Below are 19924 nucleotides of genomic sequence, written 5' to 3'. Positions count from 1 at the left end.
CTGACAGACATCGCCAACAGCCTTCGTCGCCATAATGTCTACGTATGTGCCTCCTCCCTGAACGCCTTGCGGTACGGGGCAGATGCCCGATCTCGATTTGTTTGCAGATTGTCGTGGTCCTCTCGCTGGGCAGTCGATGAAAACCTTGTCTCAATGAGGAAGATCGATCTGCCAGCTCGATCCCTCCCGAGGCGTCTCCCTCAGTTTTTCAGAATCCTGGAAAATGGATTTTGCGAGCTGAGAGACGGCGCCATGGGGTGTTGGAGATGAAGAACCGCATCGTTTTTGCGTCTTCTCTTTTAAATCCATTGTCGCACAAGGGCGTTTCGCCTGGGTCTGGAATGGCCCAATTGCAATTGCCCGCGATTTACTCTTTCTTGGACGAGAATCCATTCTTTGTCTGGGGTGTTGTCGGATGAGCGCATCAAAGGCTTCAACCGAGCACTGCTGAAATATGCGTTGCCGGTTGTACCTGTCTCACCGATCAAATTCAGCTCGAGTCAGCCTTGTTGAGAATGTCGCATTTCAGCTACAGTTCTTGCATCGGCGCTCTGTTCCATATGCAAATATGGCGGACTACGTACTAATCTGAATGTTGAAATAGCACCGTCCCTACCAACGACCACATCCTGGTCCCTGAGACCCTCCTCAAGAAGCGCAAGAGCCAGGAGAAGGCTCGCGCTGAGCGTGCTGCCGTCGTTGAGAAGCGCAAGGCTGTATGTATTAATCTTTGCCCCCCTCACGTCTTCATGATGCACAACATACCGTCAACTAGACACTTTGTGTCGATGTCGTTGATAATTAACCTTCTTTCGGGTCTGATCTTTTTTTTTTTCCTTTTGGAATGCCCTCAAACATTTTGCGAAAACTGGTTGTTGGACAATCGTTAACACGCTTTTTCAATAGGCCAACAAGGAGAAGCGTGGCGTCATCTTCAAGCGTGCCGAGAAGTACGTTCAGGAGTACCGCAACGCTGAGCGTGAGAAGATTCGTCTTCGCCGCGCTGCTAAGGCCGATGACTCTGCCTACATCCCGGCTGAGGCTAAGCTGATCTTCGTCGTCCGTATCAAGGGGTATGTGTGAACTAGAGACTCAGAATGACAGCGGACGTTGGCTAACGAACTATCCAGTATCAACAAGATGCCCCCCAAGCCCCGCAAGGTCCTCCAGCTGCTCCGTCTGCTCCAGATCAACAACGGTGTCTTCCTCAAGGTCACCAAGGCCATCACCGAGATGCTCAAGATTGTTGAGCCTTGGATCGCCTACGGTTACCCCAACCTGAAGTCCGTCAAGGAGCTCATCTACAAGCGTGGATACGGCAAGGTCGACAAGCAGCGCGTTGCTCTGACCGACAACTCCATCATCGAGGCCAACCTCGGCAAGTACGGCATCATCTGCATTGAGGATCTCGTCCACGAGATCTTCACCGTTGGCCCCAACTTCAAGCAGGCCGCCAACTTCCTCTGGCCCTTCAAGCTGAGCAACCCCACCGGTGGCTTCCGCCCCCGCAAGTTCAAGCACTTCATCGAGGGTGGTGACCTTGGCAACCGCGAGGAGGCCATCAACGCTCTCATCCGCCAGATGAACTAAGTCAATCAAAACAAAAAATGGGTTTATGGATCTTGGTAGTGGGAATAGGGAAATATCCTGCATGGTTGCTCGGCGTTGGTATCACGACTTGGCCTTTGTTAAATTGACTCTTCGATGAATGACACTAGAGTTTCCATGTCGCGTGATTCCCAGTCTAGCTTCTAAGACATCTAGTTGCGCTGTGCCGTTATTACTTCGTATCTTCCCATGATTCTTGTACTACTAGTGGTATATTGCCCCCGTAATGTCTGGGGCAGCCCATTAAGTGGAAACTTTGATCAGGACCTTCCGCTTAGAGCGAATTTGCAAACCTTCTGGATGCAAGAGGTCTACGCCTTGATATCGAAACTTGTCCCGCACCCACAGCTGCTCGAAGCATATGGGTTGTCAACGATTTTGAACTGTGACCCAATCAACTCTTGTGTAAAATCCACCTTGCTGCCTGTTAACAGCTCCAGTGAGGGCTCGTCGAGTATGATCTTCGGGCTGTTCGGTGGCGGAGCAGCAGGATTAGACTCGTCGGGAACGTATTGGAAGATGCTGTCATCCTCGCCGATAATGGTCGATGTCGATGCGTCGCGCTCTTCGCCTGTAGGCATGGTGATAAGGCTCATGAGATACTGGAAACCGTGGCAGCCTCCGCTCTCAACTCGAATTCGCAAAGCCAGATTAGGATTCTTGTCCTTCGCCATAATCTCTGACAGTCGCTATATGAGACAGCTCGTTAGACATTGTTGGGGCAGAACAGGGAGTCGATGTATGCAACTGATCATAGGACGTACCTGAGCCGCCCGCGGAGTGATTTCCAACTTCATTTCTTTGCCCTCTTCGTCCTTGACTGGATTTCGAACGCATATTGTGGCGAGTCGGGTGGCGGAGACTGTAAATGATCGGCTAGACGGCTTCACACTTATAGGTAGGGCGGATGGTATCGAAACTCGTGTTATTGATAGGCGCTGTCCAAACCGAGGAGAAGCGCCAGCGTTTTGGAGTCGTGGAAAATGAGACGCTCTGTGTGGTATGAGGAATTCGAGAGGTGTTTGTTGTGTGTGCGAGGCAACCACTGAATATCGCCGTTTGGCAAGCTGAATAAAGGATGTCGCGGCAGATGTGCCGTCTGCGCAGCGTCTGGGAAGCATTGTTAGGCTGTCGAAACAAATCCTTCTGTAACTCCTATTGTATGGCAAAGAGTTCCAGGTTGACTTTCGCCGCAGAAGTTCGAGGAGATATCTAGTAGGTATCCGTCTTATTCCGCATCTTTGTCAGCCAGATCAATCAGAAGAAATTGTCCGCGGCAAATATCCGGCCTTATTCTTGGGAGGCATGCTAGTGGCCAGATAGCCTTACCTCAGCAGAGCCTTGGGAAACGCATTCGCTAAGCCCCAAGACATCGCCCCACCTCCCACCAAATTTCGTCGAATTTTCGACTTTCGACTTTTGAACCAACCCCGCGCACCTCGAAGAGAGTCCCTCGACACCCTTGGCCTGGCTCTCGATCCTTGCGGCAGTATCGAACGAAATTCAAAGGAAGGAAAAAGTTCGCCAATATGTCTCGCTTTTTCCGCAGCGGCGGTGACGACAGCTCCAGCGAGAGCTCCAGCGACGAGGAGGAGCTCTACTCCGGAGAGGAGGATCAGGAACTCGACCAGGAACAGTCCGAGGAAGAATCCGATGAGTTCGACAACTCCGACGACGAGAGTGAAGAGGCCGACAAGGATGCCGGCGGCGACCAGAAACAGGGTGCCTTCCGATTCTTGAGAGACAACGTTGCGTCCGACAGCGAAGGCAGCGATGATGAGGTCCGAGACAAGGTCAAGAGCGCACAGGTCAAGCGACTGGACGAGCTCGAGACATCAATCAAGCAAATTGAGAACGGCCAGAAAAATGGCGACTGGACCCTCATTTCCACCGGTATGGCAACCATCACGCCGTGATGATGATGACCAAGCGGCAATGCTAACATTACCTCCAAACTAGAGTTCGACAAGCTTAACCGACAAGTGTCCAAACTTCCTGCCGGCAGCAGAATACCCAAGCCTTATATCAAGATCATCGCCGAAATTGAGGAGTCAGTCAATGAGGCACTTGCAAAGGCCAAGGTCACGCCGAAGAAGATGAACGCCACGCAGGCTCGTGCCCTCAACGCCGTCAAGCAAAAGGTCAAGAAGACCAACAAGGATTACCAAGCCGAGATTGCAGTCTACCGCGAGGACAAGGACACCTACTTGTGGTCTTCAGACGAGGAAGAGGAGGTTCCCCAGCCCAAGGCTCCCAAGGCTGTCAAGTTTGACGAGACAGCTGGTGCTGAGGAGGTTGGCGATGATGGTTTCGCCACCGTTGGAAAGGGCGGCCGTACCCTGCAGTACACCCCTGAGAGCATCTTCAAGCACCTGCGAGGCATCATGGAGACTCGTGGCAAGAAGAACACGGACAGACTTGAGCAGATCAAGGTGATGGAGAAGCTCAACGAGATCGCCAACACTCCTTACCAGAAGATTCGCGTTCTTCTGACCCTGGTCTCTGCCCGGTTCGACCTTGGCTCCGGAGCCACCAACGTCATGCCCCTGGATCACTGGAAGGCTGCTGAGAAGGAACTGTCTCAGCTTCTGACAATCCTCTCTGAGTCAAAGGAGTACGTCGTACTGGAGAATGTTGAAGAGTGGGATGACGACGAGAAGCCACCCACCCTGCAGCCTGGCGAGAAGTACATCAAGGTTGCCGGTAGCATCGTCTCATACGTTGAGCGACTTGACGATGAACTTCACCGATCTCTGCAGAGCATCGATCCCCATACCTCAGAGTACATTGAGCGCCTGCAGGACGAGGGTGCACTGTACAACGTCATCTTCCGCGGTCTCTTGTACTACGAGGCTCTGAAGAAGGATGAGACGCTGGATGTCCCTCAGGACAGTGTTAACCGCATTGTCATGCGACGACTGGAGCACGTCTACTTCAAGGTGAGATCATCATGAGCCGCAGTCTTTTCTGTCGTGCCGCGCTAACTGTGATTTTATAGCCCGCCCAGGTTGTCAAGACGTTCGAAGAGAACTGCTGGAAGGCGGTTGGCGAGGATGTCGACTCTACCACCACTCCCCGTTCTCAGGCTCTGGAACCCGCCAACCTCGTGAACGTTCTCTGCGCCTATCTCTACGCCAACAGCGAGGGCATTCTCCGTGCCAGAGCTCTGCTCTGCCAAGTCTACTTCCTCGCTCTGCACGATGAGTACTACAAGGCTCGCGACATGATGCTCATGTCGCACTTGCAGGAGACCGTCACGGGCTTCGACATTCAGAGCCAGATTCTATACAACCGGACTCTGGTCCAGGTCGGTCTCTGCGCTTTCCGCAAGGGCCTGATCTACGACGCCCAGAACACCCTTCAAGAAATCTGCGGTAGTGGACGCCAAAAGGAGCTGCTCGCCCAGGGTGTCATGATGCAGAGATACAGCCAGGTTTCTCCCGAACAGGAGCGCCTTGAGAAGCAGAGACAGCTGCCCTTCCACATGCACATCAACCTGGAGCTGCTTGAGTGCGTCTACCTCACCTGCAGCATGCTTCTGGAGATTCCCCTCCTCGCCCAGACCGGCTCCTCTCCCGACGTGAAGAAGCGCGTCATCAGCAAGACCTACCGCCGTATGCTGGAGTACCACGAGAGACAGATCTTTACCGGACCGCCCGAGAACACCCGTGACCACGTGATGCAGGCCTCCAAGGCTCTTGCTGCTGGCGAGTGGAAGAGGTCTATTAGCTACATCCACAGCATCAAGATTTGGGACCTGATGCCCAACACGGATGAGATCAAGGAAATGCTGTCCAAGCAGATCCAGGAGGAGGGCCTGCGGACATACCTCTTCACCTATGCCCCCTTCTACGACACCCTCGCCGTTGAGACTCTCAGCAACATGTTCGAGCTCGACTCCACCAAGGTGGCTGCCGTCATCAGCAAGATGATCAGCCACGAGGAGCTGGCGGCCTCTCTTGACCAGGTCACTAACAACGTCATCTTCCGCAAGGGCGTTGAGCTTAGCAGACTCCAGTCATTGGCCCTCGCCCTGTCAGACAAGGCCAGCGCGCTCATCGAGACCAACGAACGGACGTTGGAGCAGCGCACGCAGGGCACCTCAAATGCCTTTGAGAGACAAGGCGGCAGGGGCAGGGGCGGCCACCGGGGAGGCCAGCGTGGAGGCAGAGGAGGGCCTCGCGGCGGCGGCAACCCGCAGCGACAGGCTGGTGGCACGCAGTTCACCGGCGGAGCTCTGGGAGCTGCCGTGAGAGGATAGAGTGGCAACATGTGTTTATGAGAGGGGTGGCTGGCAGGGCGTCCGTATTGGTCTTTTGACACTTTTTCTTTGATGTGTTTTCAAATCCCCCTTTTACTCTCTCTTGTGTGCTTGCATGGGATTAGGGAGGGATTTCTCTTGTATTGGAAGAAAAAGTCCCGAACAATGGGCGAGGAAACGGAGGGAACTCGCTGCATCTGTTTGATGGGTTGAACTGGAAATTTTCAAAAAGGGAATGCATAAAACATAGAATGAATGTTGACCTTTTTTTCTCATGATTGCTCTGACCCTAGTTTGCACTATGCGAAGTAAGATGAACATCGCCAGGCCTTTCCTATAAGAGATTCCGGCTTCGTGGTGCAAGCCTCACTCACTCCCTTCCCTTTCAATTGGTAAAATGCTGGGCAAAAAGAGCTCCAAAGAATACAATAAATTGTCACTGAGGACTTGATAGGAGTTTGTTTCTATATACCTGGGCCAGGCAGTATGTGAATCAAATTGTATAGACCTAGCAGAGCTCCGTGCGGTGGATTCGGTGGAGCGCCAACCGACCGACCTCGAAACCATCCAATTCATTGTCCTACCGTGGCACCGGGGGCGTATGCCATTTCGGACACGATTATTTTCCATCCTCGAAGTCCGACTTAGGCTCACATAGAGAACTCGGAGCCGACGGCAGTAGGCGAGGCGTGGAGCAATTCGCGGCAAGTTCCATCTGCACCCAGCGGATCTCGCCCGCTCACACACGCCTTAATATCCGAGGTTTTGTGGGGGTGGACCTCGGCAGCGCTTCGACGCGAGGCTGGCAGTGGGTTAAAAGACGAAACAGAGATCGAAGATGACAAGGGATCAACTGGGTTGCTCACCCAAGCAATTAATCGAGTTTATCTGTGAAGAAAGTCTCGACGCGTGATCGGTCTCGTGTCAATTGGTTACTATTTGGCTCGTGCCGGTTTCGCCCAGCGTCTGTTCGTTGCAAGGAAGTACAGGTAGTACTACCGACCTTCCAACCTAAGGCACCGAACGATTAGCTCTAATCGATAGCCGACGTCTTGATCGTCATCACAGAGTCCCTTCTCTCCTCTCCTCGCCTCTCAGCGTCGTGCCTCTGCTGCTCTTTGCCGTGCCGCGACCATGACCGACGCCGCTGTCGACACCGGTGCGGCCGACATCGCCGTCGACTCGGCCCCGACAGAAGTAGCCGCCGCGATCGACTCCTCCGCCCTGACTGTCGCCGACCCTGTTCCCTCGATCACCACGCCGGCCAAGGTCCCCATTGGCGCTGTGCTCGCTGCCGTGCCCTCCAACGCGGATGCCTTTGCTGGCCATCTGCTGCGGTGCCTGCAGACCCGCGCCGGAGCCGACGCCGTCCTGCAGTTCCTTTGCTACTCGTCCAAGCTGACGGGCGCCGTGCTCGAGACGCTGAGCCGCAATGCGCTGCGCCAATCCGCGCAGAAGCTGGTGGCCATGGCCTTCCAGCTGCCGCCCGCCACGACGGTGGTTCTTTCGTCGGCCCCGGCGCCTCCCGGAGCGGCCTTTGCGCTCAGCCTGGCGACCAAGCTCAAAGCCTTTGCTGCCGTGCTGAGCGAGGCGCGGACGATCAACCGGCTCTGGGGCCTGCTGGGTCTCTATTTTGCGCTCAAGAGGGTCCTCACCAGGCCACGCGCCAAACAGCAAGAATCCGAAAAAGAGTCTTCGGATGCCGTCGTGGAGGCTCGGTTCGAGAGAGTCTTCTCCGTTGCCCAGATCGTCATCCTCATCCTATATCAAGTTTTCGAGAATCTCGCGTTCCTAGGCAGCAAGAAGGCCATTGACCTGAAGCCGGCGACGATGGGCAAGTTTGGCCTCCTCAGCGTGCGGTGTTGGGGCACGTATACCTTTATGGAACTCGGCAGACTGCTGCTGGAGCGCGCACGATCAAGCGCAAAGGTCAAGGACGCCGCCTGGTTGAACACTTGGAACAAGAGCTTCTTCCGCAACCTGGCATGGGCCCCATTAACTGTCCAATGGGGCATGGTTGGCGGAGGACCTCTGCCGGAGACGCTGGTGGCGCTGCTGGCCATGTACCCGTCAACGGGACAGATGATCGATCTCTGGCGAGAGACGGCGTGATCGCATGAGAGAGTCAAATCTCTCTCCACAGGCGCCGAGCCATTTCTTGGGCTGTTGCCTGAGCGGCTGTGTTACCCGCGAGTTTGAACGGGAAGGGCTCACAGTATCCGACAAGGCTCCGCGCTCTTTTTTTTTGACACCTGTCTCAGTATAAATTGTGGCATATAGATCAGAAGCGCACATGGATCTTTCACCGTAGTACAACGACGGCCGCACTTGGTTCTCGCAGGAGTGACGATGAGAAGCTATGTGGCAAAGGTAGAATGTTGGATAATTTTGTACGGCTTTTTTCTTGTCTGCATCTGCGTTGTTTAGGTACATTTGCACCTTCATGTAATCATCACGCTGTCTCCAGCTGTTTACGGCTTATGATTAAATGCATGTTCTTCTTTTCCAACGTTCATCTATCGTATATACATTCCCAGACTTTCCAATACCAGATCTCATGACAAAACAAAGAAGAACAAACGACGAAATCAAACGGCGACGAAATCCATACAACAAGCCTACCCTATTCACATCTGGAGCCGCCGAATTTCCTGCACCGTCCAGTACTTCCTCATGTTCTCCGCCCCCAGCGATCTCACCTCGTCGTCGAGGTGCGCCCACAGCACGCCCCCCCAGCTCTCCATCTTCTCCTTCAACACGCTCAGCTCAAAATCCCTCTCGCCGCTCTTAACCTGTCTGAGGTACTTTTCAAACTCCTCCAGCCCGTCGTGGATCTGCGCGTGCTGCTTCACCAGGTCCCCGTTCTTGGGGTCGAACTCGGGCATCCGCCGAGCCAGCTGGGGGAAGACGTACGTCTCCTCGATGGAGTGGTGGATGGTGAGGTGCTCGGCGAACTCGGTGCCGATCTGGAGCAGCTGCTTGATGGACATGCTTTGGGGGCGGCGGCCGGTGGTGCAGGCTTGCCAGAGGACGTTCCAGGACTGCCGGAAGTTGTTGTGCTGTGAGAAGAGTGTGAGACGACATTTGCGCATGTGCATACGTATGTGTACGTGAATGTGTATTGTGTGTCTATGTGTGTAGGGGTGTCATTGGATAGATGTTATGGCGAGTGAGCGTGCATCATCGACATCAATGCCCGACTTACAAACCAATCCATTCTCTCGGCCAGACGGTTATAGATCTTGAACTCGTGGTCTGAAAGCGGAGGAAGCTCCTCTTTAGCAGGGCCTGCATTCTGCTTGTTGTCGTCTGAAGCGTCAGCCTCAGCCCCAGCCATGTTGACGGCGTATCGCTTTGGTACAGAGTTTGATATAACTCTTCTTCTCCCTCTCGGTGCTGTAGCAGCAATGGCACGCCCAGTCACAATGGCACTAGCTTGCTCGAGCAGGGGAACTCTCGTCTGGGCCGTCCTGATGATCATTCGTCTTTGGCTCTTCTACGGTCTTCTCTCTCTCTCGCGTCTCTTCTTCCCTTCCTATTTGCTGTTTATTCACAACAAGGCGGAATTATTCTTTATACATAGTTGACCAAAATCTTTTTGCATCCAGTTGTCCCGATAGATCTAGTCGCCAGGTGTCCTGTGATTGGTCAAGATGGTGCTAAAGTGGACTCCACAGGATGACACACGCATCTGTCAGCGTCGGCTTTGATGAATAATTCTCCGCAATGACCTGCGCGGTGCCGTCTCCGATTCGACCCCGTCAATCCCATTCATCTTTCAATGTCCGCAGCGGGACGACGATGATGGCCGAGATGCTGGTCCTCGACGTCTATTCTGTGGAGCGGGCTGGGCCGATGGGCCGAGTTGGAATGTCGATGCGCGGGTGGCCGCACGAGGGCGATGTATGTATGTGATGTCGATATGTACACTGCATGGCAGATCAGAAGCTGCTTCTTTGGCGTGAAGTGTCTCGGATAGCCTCTCGCTTTCCGACTTCCATACCCCATGTCACATCCTTGTGCGACGTGGTGCCTCAGTACATCACCTGTCAGGAACCCAGGATGTGTGGCGCAAAGACTTACAGGTACGACAACTTCGACGGTTGCACGATGCTAGATCGCATCTCATGGTGATTCTCTCTTGTACGACTTGGAGTGGCATATCAAAGGCCTCAAGGTGTCCCTGTTGGCAGCAGTTGTGCAATCAATGAATGTCTGCTGTCCAGTTGTCTACCGTGAACACCACATAGTACACGTGCAGTGGCGAAGCGACTAATCAATAACACAGAGGCAATCTGGATGAAACCCTAGAAATCAAAAGCTAACAAGATCAAGACATGCTACGCTGGTCCTCAACAGAAATCCCTCCTTGTCTTTAGGTGAACGCCTTCCCACAGGCACCTCCCCGGTCGCCCACGCACCGCTTGCGCACCACTTGAGCCAGTTCCGTCTTTGGCGATATGAAAGGCTTAATGGTCGGACGCACATTCATCCTTTGCTCAAAGTCATACGCCATCGCAAACAGCTTCTCCTCGCTGAACGCAGCCCCCGAAAACGCGATGCCGAATGGGCCGTTGGGGGCCGACAGTATCAGATTCCCCTGCTCCGACTCGATGATGGGCGTATCGTCCGGGCTGCGTCCCAGGGGCACGCTGACCACGGGCAGTCCCAGGCCAGAAGCCATGACAACAGAGTGCGGTGTCGGCAGAACCATTGCGTCCAGCTTGTACTTGTCCAGCGCCCCTGTGAAGCACAGGGGGCCGAGGTACTCCGTGATGGCGGTGACGTTGGACCAGTAACTCGGCGCCGTGTTGTTGATGCCAAAACTGAGGAAGTTGTCCCAGGAGCCGGTGTCGAACCGTGGGAATCCCTCGTGAGGATTCTCCCTGGTGAACTCTCGCAGTTCTCGGACTGAGGAGATGTTGTTCGGGTTCTCTTTGAGAAGGTCGAGATACTTGGTGGGCAAGTCGGATAAGAAGTCGGCCCCCACGATGGAGAAGACGGCGGCAACGATGGAGAATGGGGGGTCTTGGCCTTGGAGATCGTTGGCGAATGCCTGAGTACAGGGCAGTTCAATGTCGTCAATGATCTCGGCACCGGCTGCCCGAAGCACGTCCAGCGCTCTCTCAAACGCCTCCGGGTCGGTTTTGGCCGTCGGGTCAATGTCTGCCGCCATTGTGTTGCGAGACACGCCGAGCCGCTTGCCCTTGAGGCCCGAATCGGTGCATGCGGCAACGTAGTCTGGCAGCTCGTCAAAGGGTATCGCGTCTGTATAGTTGTCCCGCGTGTCAGGCCCGGCCATGGCCTGCATGAGATATGCGGCGTCCTTGACAGTCCGGGTCAGAGTCCCGACGGTGTCCTGCCGCTCTGAATACGGAATCACCAGGTATCTCGACGTCAGTCCTACCGTGGGGCGGAATCCGACGACATTGTTTGCATGCCCAGGCAAGAGGATCGAGCCGCCAGTATCCGTTCCCACCGCGGCCCATGCGAGACCGAGAGAGGCAGACACGGCACTCCCCGAAGACGAACCTCTAGGGTTCTGTTTTGGGAAGTAAGCGCCAACTGCCTGGCCGCCGTGGGCCGACCAGCCCTCGTGGCTGACCAGCTCGCGAGAAGCAGCCCATTGCGACATGTTGGCTTTGCCGAGGATGATGGCCCCGGCCTTGCGCAGCTTGGCGGCGATGGTGCTGTCCTCTGGGACCTTGGCCCCCAGCAGTGCGTATGAGCCCGCGGTGTTGTTCATCTCGTCGTCCGTTGCGATGTTGTTCTTGAGAAGGATGGGGATGCCATGGAGAGGCTGCTTGGCCGGGTCTATGCCCGCCCTCCTCTCCGCATCACGCTCGGAAGCTATCAGAAGCGCATCGGGGTTGATCTCAGTGACCGCCTTCAGCACCGAGTTGACCTCCAAGATTCTATCGATGTAGGCGGTGACCAGGTCGACGCTGGTGAACATGTCGCTGTCCAAACCGAGCCGCAGGTCAGCGAGAGTGGCGTCCAACAATGGAGGAAAATCGCCATCTGCAGTTGGTCGGGCATGAGACAGACATGGAAAAGACAAGACCCGCAGGGCCGTGGCCAATGCAAGAACGGGCCTCATTGTTGAATAAGTGCTACGATTTCCCTCTCTCTTCGAATCACTTTCAAGGGGTCGGCATCAGTATCAAGGCTCGTTATTTCATTCCAGCGTTTCTTTCACCAAGGAGAAAGGATACGGGTATTTATATGCCTGGGTGCGTCACGAATATTACTCTGACGCTGCCATCGGCTATCACTCAGCTGCTTGGAACACATAGGACCAGCAGCGAGCGCACACCCAGACGGGCAGCACTGCGGACCGCTATCCCACGCCCGAAGCATTTGATCATTCAGTGTAGTAATAATTGTCTTTCAATATCCGGAGGGTCATTGTCAGACAATTGAGTACCGACAGGAAGGATGACCGGCTGTGGAACTCGGCACTGGAGGGAGCTTAGCCGCTTGTCCCTGCAGAAGCGCTACAAAGTACGACTACCATCAAAAGTCTGTTCGTACTGTTGTGCTACCACCAGAACATTGTAACTTCTGGGTACGAGATACTAACTACTATAATTTGTATGAGGAGTGGCTGCCGCTCACAGTGGGGATTCCCAACTTGTGCCTTTGAGTAAGACACTCGGGCAAAGGTGGAGGAGGCTGCGATGCAACCATTTCGCAAGATATCACTCGTATCTCCCCATCTGGCTGAAGACAGGTGGGTAGGAGCGGGAGTGCGAGGGCCTCGTCTTCTCTTGGAGACATGCTGTCACATATCTTACTCCATCACAGGTACTCCGTACAGCTCATGCGGTCCAAAGGAGCCAGAAGCAGACATCGGACCCTGCTCCGGTAATGTCTCGTACCTACACCAGAGGGCTTTTGTTTTGCTAGGTACGTTGATAATCAGTTACTACGATATACTTTTGCGTTTGATCTTGGTAACGATACCATGGGCTTACTATGGTCTCCGTTCTCGGATGTGTCGATGCTACGCCGAAGCCCGACTCTCTCGGCTTCATCACAACCCCTCTCCAAGAATCGAACCCAGTAGCATAGAGACCGTGTATCTTATCTACGGGCACGCTGACATTTTCTTCCCTTTAATGTAACGTACCCCGTGGTTTATGGCCGCGTGAGCGGCTGCCTTGGGATTGCCAAGAGCGAACTCGGTTGCCAGGTAGGAAAGATTGTCTGTCGATCACGGCTGACCTTTTGGTATGTATAATATTAAGCTTATGTCTGAGATGGAACTTCTGGTGACCCCGGTAATGTGACTGCTGCTGCTTTGACTTATTCCAGAAGTCAGGGCTGAGTAAGGGCCGGAGTGCTGCAAGTTCAGAGAACTTGCCTTTCTCCATCACACTTGATCTGGTCGATATCGTAACGGCCCGGTTTGGTCACGCAAAGAACAGCTCTACATGTGGAGTGTGAGACGACTCCGGGTGCCTGTTTCTACGTAAAGGCAGCACACGTCGATATTGGGTACAGGTACGTGGAATGGGCGTGGTGAACAATGTGAGAATACTGAGTGTTCCCTGATTACGAGCTGAGTAACATTCTTACATGCTGCAATTGGAGCCGAGTAAGTTGATCGCAGGATAGAGATTGTCTCTGGCAGATCTTGTTTGCACCGTCGATTCTGACACTTCTAGTACACGAACCCGCGCATTCGGTACAAAGAGTCGTAGACAGCAGTGGTCGGAACGACAAGCACTCGTGATAACATGGAGCACAGGGTCATGCTAACAGCCGTGTCAAGAGCATCGAAATTACGTGTCCCGCGCAGAAGCCCAGGAACAACAGCACTGGAACTCCTCTGATTGGCTGCTTGTACGGTCATTGTCGCAACATCTCACACACCAATAAGCATCCATGCTGCGATCTTTCATTGTTGGCACTCCACATTGAGCCATAGAGTCTCAGTTGGGCTGAGTACCGGACAAGTCTCTATGGCCCCCAGGAACCACTCCGACGTCACGACTTGAGGCTAGATGGTCCACATGATTCTGTGTCTTGAGCAATCGCCCATTCCCCTGTCTGTACTTTTGTACGGGATTGTGATGGTCCACCTATCAAGACGAGCTGAGACTGAGACAAGCTGGACGTCTTCTTACAATGCCAGAGCCTGTGGTGAGCACACACTTCCTTGGCAAAGATTTTGATCTGCACGCCCAAAGACGAAATGAGCAAGCCTGAGGCTCAATGACAGACAACTCTGCCCTTATCATGGACCTGACCTGGTCGCCGGAGCGACATTGGTGCATGTCTCACTTGCTCATCTGTACGGTCCCTGTCATTCCTACCTGGGGCCTCTTTGCGCTTTGTACGGGTAGGGCCGGTATTACCTGTACCACCACTACTACTACTAGTAGTACTCATGATCTATGAGCCTCGGCTTGAAAATGACGCCCGTCTCCGCGAGACTATCCGAGACATGTTTCATTGTCAACGTGCTAGGCTGTCTCAGAGGCAACAAATGTCCGGAGCGGTGGATGCCCTTCTTACAGCCCTGGCTGGCTCCTGTTTACTGTCTTCTTTCGGGTTCGACCCCTTCATCTTACTGGGACACAAAACAGCCAATACGCTTATCATCTCCCTCGATATCCTGATGCTTATGCCTGGGCGGGACTCTATCAAGGGAGCATGGCGACATCCACTGTATGTTCACCCATATCATTGCATAGCTTGGGACAAATTCGGGTTTGGGGACCACTGGTATATATACACGTCAGAAACGAAAGGTTATTTATAAGACCAGGCTGTTGATAGATTCGAGGTAAATAAGAAAGGCTAAGTAGGGAGCTACGCATAAGTCGGTGCGAATGAGTATTGAGTAGAACATAGACGAGTGTAGAAAAGAGTCAATCGAACACATACTCATCTTGGAAGTATGAGTGAGCCTCCAGACTAACCGAATCATCATGGCATTGTGGCCTTCTCCATCACATCGAAGACTTCAGTAGCATGTGATGCAGTGAGCTCAGATCAACAACATCCTAGGATCACGAGATCGGTACAGAGCTCACCGCTGCAAGTTCAAGCAGCTGATCTTTCCTCTGAAACTTCCCCCCTCGCCCTCGTATACTCGTAACTGGCCAGTCATGGTAAAACACGGTCTTAGAAAGGAGTTGCTGATAGCTGTTCGTGATACTGGTCGTGACGCTGAGATAATTGTGATTCCAAATCCTGCGAGAAGTCTCAGTTTCGTCCGCCTTATCTCGGCCATCACCCGAGAACCTTTTGAAACCGATGTTTCATCTGCAAACCGGGAAGTTGGACTGGCACATTCCTCCTCATTCACCTTCTTCATGCGTCTTCTACATACTCTGCTAACGAACACTAACCTCCCACAACACTCATCCATCTACTCATCATCCTCCAGCCCAACAAGCTTGAGCGAGTCTCTCCAGAGCCTCGCCTCCTCCTTCTCGTCATACGTATGGCTCACCGTCGTCGGGCTTGACATATCGCCGTCGTCAGGCCCCGGCTTGGCCTCGGAAACATCGCTCAGGTACTTGCCCCCCTTGCCCTCCCACTCCCTGCCGATGGCGGCCCAGACCTGCGTCGCGGCGCCCTGCTCGGGACTCTTCATGCCGAGCAGGACCTCGGGCCCGATCTGGGCAACCATGGCCTTGGCCTCCTCCTCGGGGATGTGCCGCATCAGGCCCGTCCGGATGCCGCCTGGGTGGACGCTCAGCGCGTGCAGCCCTCGCGAGCCGTAGCGGCGCTCAATCTCGTTGGCCATGTAGACGTTGGCCGCCTTGGACTGCGCGTACGCCACCCACTTGTTGTAGTCGCCCTGCTGGAAGCTGTAGTTGTCCGAGGCCTGCAGCCCGGCGAAGCGGTGCGCGGCGGACGAGACGTTGACGACGCGCGAGGCAAAGTCGGGGGTGCTCCCGGCGAGCAGCGCGGGCTTGAGGAGCTGGAAGAGGAGGAAGTGCGACAGGTGGTTGACGCCAAACTGCAGCTCGTGGCCGTCCTTGGTGAGCTGCAGGTCGGGGATGGCCATGATGCCGGCGTTGTTGACGAGGATGCTGATCTTGTCGGCGCTGGCGAGGATCGCCTGTGCGGCCTGCCGGACGCTGTCGAGCGACGCCTGGTCCATCTGAACGAGCTTCATGCGGGACGGCTCGAAGGCGTCGCCGAGGGCCTTCTTGGCCTTTTCGACGTCGCGGGCGGTCAGGATGAAGGAGGCGCCCGTGGTGGCCAGGGCGCGGACCGTCTCGACGCCGAGCCCGGAGGAGACGCCGGTGACGACAATGGTCTTGCCCTTGAGCTTGTCCGTCATCTGCTCGTCCTCGACGACCTGGAGGGCTGTTGGGCGAGCATCTCCGGGGCCTTGGGGGGAGACGTGAGCCTCTGCGTATCGAGACATGACAGGGTGCGTATAAGTGACGAAGCGATGCAAGTGGTGGAGGTTCTTGTAAGTGGTGTAAGTGGTGTAAGTGGTGTCGATGATGTATTCGGTGTCGAGTGAGCAATGCTTCCCCCCTTTGATTTCTTCTTGCGTCTCTGTGTAATCCAGCAACCATAGACGCCGTCCTCTCCCGCCTTATATATCCCATCCAGCTCTTTGAATCTTCATCAACCAAGGTCTAATGAAGTCCCAGAGTTTCCTCGCGTTTCCATCATCTCCATCGTCTGCAACCTCCCCCTTTCATGCACGAACCTCTCCCATCTCCCATTAAGTCCGTGAATAGCTTCAACCTGCCCCGCTGATGCTTTTTCCCTCCTTCAGCCTAGGTAGTTCTCTCAACCGGCGGACTTGTGGAAACGCCGCCTCGAGTCCCCACAAGTGCCGGTTCCGCCGCCTCGAGATGACCGTTTTTGCCGCTTCCGGGTTAGTCTGCCGGCGTGGCATCTAAACGCCGGCCCCTAGCCGCAGCAATCCTGGAACTGCTCTACTCGACTTGTCTTCTTCCTCTTATTGTTTCATGTCCTTTTATTGATCTCTCCAGGGAATCGTGGGCATACAAGGTGCCTGGCGTCTCTGCACTCTTGCTTGTATTACCGCCCGTCACTCGCTGTTACGACTTTACACTTGCACTGCTATACTTCGTACCACCTTGCCACGTCCTTCTCCTCATCAGCCATGGTGCCAAGCCAACGTGCACCCACACGAGCATCTCACAGACCCGATGCCGTTGTTGATGCCAATGCTGCTCCAACAGCGAGCGAGATACGTCACGCACGTAGAAGGATCCAGAACCGGCTGAACCAGAGAGCACACCGTACGTAGAGCAATGACTTGATGCTTTCTTCTCATGCAGGATAGTGGAGGGGGGAGGCAAGGAAAGAAGGGGAATCAAGAAAACGGTTAGGCTAACAGCAGCTCGGGCATAAAAGGATCAAGAGCACGGGATAGGAAGGTTGGCAGCACGGCACAGCCCTATCACGTCCATCGATGGCGGATAGATGACGGAAGAGATGACATGCCACGCATCATCAGGCCAGCCAGGAAGAACAACTCCGATCGTGGCTCTGGCTCTGGTGTGCCTGTGAACAAGACCAAGCCCGCTCCGTCCAGTGATCCGGCCCTCTCAGGCCTTCCAGGACAGCACCAGGAGTCTGATCCGCATTGTACGTCGCTAGCCCCCTCCGCATCCGCCTCGATCCAAGGCCGTGCCACCACCGCTCCCCCCTGGCTGAGCCTCAGCTACTGCCTCCTCTCCGACCATCTCCTGCACCTGATCCACTTCAACGTCCTCAGGGGCCTCTCGTACAACAAGCGAGTCATCAAGCCCACCGCGCTGCTCGAGTGCAGCGGCACCGCCTCGGCCCAGCTGAAGCGTGTCCTCCCCCATCTCCCCGAGCCGAGCTCCCTGTCGCCGCCGCTGTGCCTCCCCGAGAGCCTGGCGCCGACGACGCTGCAGCTGTCGTGCCCCCACTCCACCTGGATCGACGTGTTTCCCTTTCCGAAGATGAGGGACAACCTGATTCGGTGGGAGAACTACTTCAGCCATGCCGAGTTCCTGACGGACCTGCTGGGGAACCTGATTAGCTGCATGACCAATCCGCCGCCGAGGACAGGTCGCGGCAGCCGCCTGTTGCGCGTCAGGGCCCGGGTCGCCGCTCATCAGGGGGTATTAGGGGAGGGTGGTGATGATGATGATGATGATCGTGCTGATTACGGTGACGATGACGGGAATGACGGCGGTGCAGGCGACGATGCTCCGGCAGACCGCAGAGGATTCATCCTGTGGGGAGAGCCCTTTCACAAGGACAGCTGGGAGGTGACGCCGGGGTTTCTGAGGAAGTGGTCGTGGGCGATTGAGGGCTGTAGCGAGCTGATTGAATCGAGCAATCGGTGGAGGACGGCGAGGGGAGAGACGCCGCTGCGGATGATGCTTTCGTAGAGGATACAGAACCAAAGATTGTCATGTAAGCCATTCTTATGTTCTAAATACATGATACCGCTTTTCGCTCGAGTTGGCAGATTTGGTCTATTCGTCTATAATGTAGCTTTGAAAGCCGTCTATCCGTCTATCCTTCATCATCAAGTTCATCATGTAAGTCGTAAGCCAGAGTCAATCCCGGGTATCATCGTCCTCTTTCCTTCGGCACGGGTATCATCCCTTCCAGAGATTTCGTATTTCATCCGTCATGATACCTTTATTCGCCGTTTGATACGCATTCGCTTTTGGTGGTTGATTCATACGCCGGCGGTGGTTCCATCACGATCACTTCATACGCCGCACCAGCATACTAGTAAACACCCAAGTTAGCCCCCTTGTCCATGATTTTCAGCAGCCAGTAGCATCCAAAACTCACCTTTATATCGTTCCCCAGCCCAATGGATATCCCCGCCACCATCTCCATCACGTGGCCCAGCTTCAACACGCAAGACTCCGTCGTCGGCTTGGTGTTCAAGACGAAAAAGTTGCCCCACGCCCCCGAATCGAGCTCAAACAGCTCGCTGTCAATCTTGACCGCCCCGGCCATGCTGAGCCCGCGGTTCCTCTGCGTGACTGTTTTCGGCAACGCGCCGGTGGACGTCGTGACGGACGACTTCAGGTCCATCGAGATGTGCCGCAGATAGACATTGCCCGCCTCGATCAGGTCCGTGGGCGTGTGGACGACGATCCGGACCGGCGTCGGCTGGCCTCGGATCAGGACGGCCGGCTGCGAGAAGATGAACTCGAGCTTGATGCACGGCGCGGACTTCGGGTTATACGAGGGGCACGAGCCGTCCGGGCGCTCCTGGTCCTCCGCCGCGCTGCGCAGTTGGGCGAGCTGTTGGCCGGGCTTCTCCGCCATCGGCACCGACAAGACGAAGGTCGACCGCGGAAGCTTGGAAGTGGACGGGTTGCAGCTGAAGGGAACCTCCATCGCCACGCTCTTGGACTTTGTCATCGGGCCGAGCACGCTGCGGCCGACGGACACGGTCAAGGTGTACTTGACCTTGACCCGCATGCCCTGCTCGGCAACGTCCATCGTGGGTGGGAGCTGGCATTTCTTGGACTTGTCGCAATAGCAGGCGCCGGCGGGGAACTGGAACTCGACGGGCGTGGTGTATATCGACTCGCCAGTGGAAGCGTCTTCGCTCCACTGCAGGTCCCGATAGTCTATCGTCTTGGACTGCTCAAACAGCTGCAGACCAAATCAACAAAAGTCAGCACTTGAGTGTTCAAAAGAGTATCAGTATCAGAATAACCGCTACTCACCACATTCGTCACCTGTCCAGGGCTCGCGGCGTTAATCTGCGTGGGATACGACACCATCAGGGCGCCGGCGAGCTTCGCCGAGATGCGCGGCGATTTTTGAAAGGCAGGCCCTCGTATTTCGAGCGATGCTCTTACGCAGTCCCGCGCAAGGTAGGGGCCCTGGAGGGCATCCGTGAGACCGAGACTCAGCTTCATGGTGGCAGAACTGGGTGACGAGGACTTGGTGGAGATTCCGCTGGTGTCGCGACGGCGGTTTGGATTGGCCGTACGGGGGCTGGCGATACATGGGGTTGTATTTTATGGACGGGGACGCACGAGGGCTGGTTATGCGCATGTGATGACTGTGTGCTCGTAGTGCTGCATTTGAGTTTAT

The 19924-nt window shown here is 55.0% G+C and overlaps 9 protein-coding genes across 9 annotated transcripts; 4 read left to right on the top strand and 5 right to left on the bottom strand.

The window, feature by feature from the left end:
- Window positions 1-34: 34 nt before the first annotated feature.
- Window positions 35-1590, top strand: BBK36DRAFT_1159567 (60S ribosomal protein L7; the record flags this gene model as incomplete). The annotated part of the gene is made up of 4 exons (XM_024894210.1): window positions 35-42; window positions 605-716; window positions 907-1073; window positions 1131-1590. The coding sequence occupies 4 exons, from the start codon at window positions 35-37 to the stop codon at window positions 1588-1590; spliced, it is 747 nt and encodes a 248-aa protein (XP_024749855.1).
- Window positions 1591-1912: 322 nt separating this feature from the next.
- On the bottom strand, window positions 1913-2729 carry BBK36DRAFT_1201514 (hypothetical protein; the record flags this gene model as incomplete). Its single annotated transcript, XM_024897174.1, has 2 exons — window positions 1913-2297; window positions 2373-2729. 2 exons carry the CDS (start codon window positions 2727-2729, stop codon window positions 1920-1922), a joined length of 735 nt encoding a protein of 244 aa, XP_024749854.1. The 3' UTR covers window positions 1913-1919.
- A 408-nt stretch (window positions 2730-3137) lies between these two features.
- Window positions 3138-5869, top strand: BBK36DRAFT_1118775 (hypothetical protein; the record flags this gene model as incomplete). Its single annotated transcript, XM_024890513.1, has 3 exons — window positions 3138-3501; window positions 3568-4547; window positions 4607-5869. The coding sequence occupies 3 exons, from the start codon at window positions 3138-3140 to the stop codon at window positions 5867-5869; spliced, it is 2607 nt and encodes an 868-aa protein (XP_024749853.1).
- A 1134-nt stretch (window positions 5870-7003) lies between these two features.
- BBK36DRAFT_1169123 (hypothetical protein) lies at window positions 7004-7981 on the top strand (the record flags this gene model as incomplete). The annotated part of the gene is made up of 2 exons (XM_024895270.1): window positions 7004-7028; window positions 7065-7981. 2 exons carry the CDS (start codon window positions 7004-7006, stop codon window positions 7979-7981), a joined length of 942 nt encoding a protein of 313 aa, XP_024749852.1.
- Window positions 7982-8496: 515 nt separating this feature from the next.
- Window positions 8497-9206, bottom strand: BBK36DRAFT_1201504 (hypothetical protein; the record flags this gene model as incomplete). The annotated part of the gene is made up of 2 exons (XM_024897173.1): window positions 8497-8928; window positions 9075-9206. The coding sequence occupies 2 exons, from the start codon at window positions 9204-9206 to the stop codon at window positions 8497-8499; spliced, it is 564 nt and encodes a 187-aa protein (XP_024749851.1).
- Window positions 9207-10244: 1038 nt separating this feature from the next.
- BBK36DRAFT_1119403 (amidase-like protein) lies at window positions 10245-11969 on the bottom strand (the record flags this gene model as incomplete). The annotated part of the gene is made up of 1 exon (XM_024890583.1): window positions 10245-11969. The coding sequence occupies one exon, from the start codon at window positions 11967-11969 to the stop codon at window positions 10245-10247; it is 1725 nt and encodes a 574-aa protein (XP_024749850.1).
- Window positions 11970-15251: 3282 nt separating this feature from the next.
- BBK36DRAFT_1119391 (NAD(P)-binding protein) lies at window positions 15252-16262 on the bottom strand (the record flags this gene model as incomplete). The annotated part of the gene is made up of 1 exon (XM_024890580.1): window positions 15252-16262. One exon carries the CDS (start codon window positions 16260-16262, stop codon window positions 15252-15254), a length of 1011 nt encoding a protein of 336 aa, XP_024749849.1.
- A 717-nt stretch (window positions 16263-16979) lies between these two features.
- BBK36DRAFT_1119606 (hypothetical protein) lies at window positions 16980-18243 on the top strand (the record flags this gene model as incomplete). The annotated part of the gene is made up of 3 exons (XM_024890609.1): window positions 16980-17118; window positions 17234-17471; window positions 17544-18243. The coding sequence occupies 3 exons, from the start codon at window positions 16980-16982 to the stop codon at window positions 18241-18243; spliced, it is 1077 nt and encodes a 358-aa protein (XP_024749848.1).
- Window positions 18244-18499: 256 nt separating this feature from the next.
- BBK36DRAFT_1159559 (hypothetical protein) lies at window positions 18500-19746 on the bottom strand (the record flags this gene model as incomplete). Its single annotated transcript, XM_024894209.1, has 3 exons — window positions 18500-18592; window positions 18659-19477; window positions 19552-19746. 3 exons carry the CDS (start codon window positions 19744-19746, stop codon window positions 18500-18502), a joined length of 1107 nt encoding a protein of 368 aa, XP_024749847.1.
- Window positions 19747-19924: the final 178 nt, after the last annotated feature.

Source organism: Trichoderma citrinoviride (genome assembly GCF_003025115.1).
Source record: "Trichoderma citrinoviride strain TUCIM 6016 unplaced genomic scaffold BBK36scaffold_7, whole genome shotgun sequence".
Taxonomy (NCBI): Eukaryota; Fungi; Ascomycota; class Sordariomycetes; order Hypocreales; family Hypocreaceae; genus Trichoderma; species Trichoderma citrinoviride.
The sequence above is the reverse complement of the archived record's forward strand: the minus strand, read 5'-3'. Positions and strand labels throughout refer to the sequence as shown.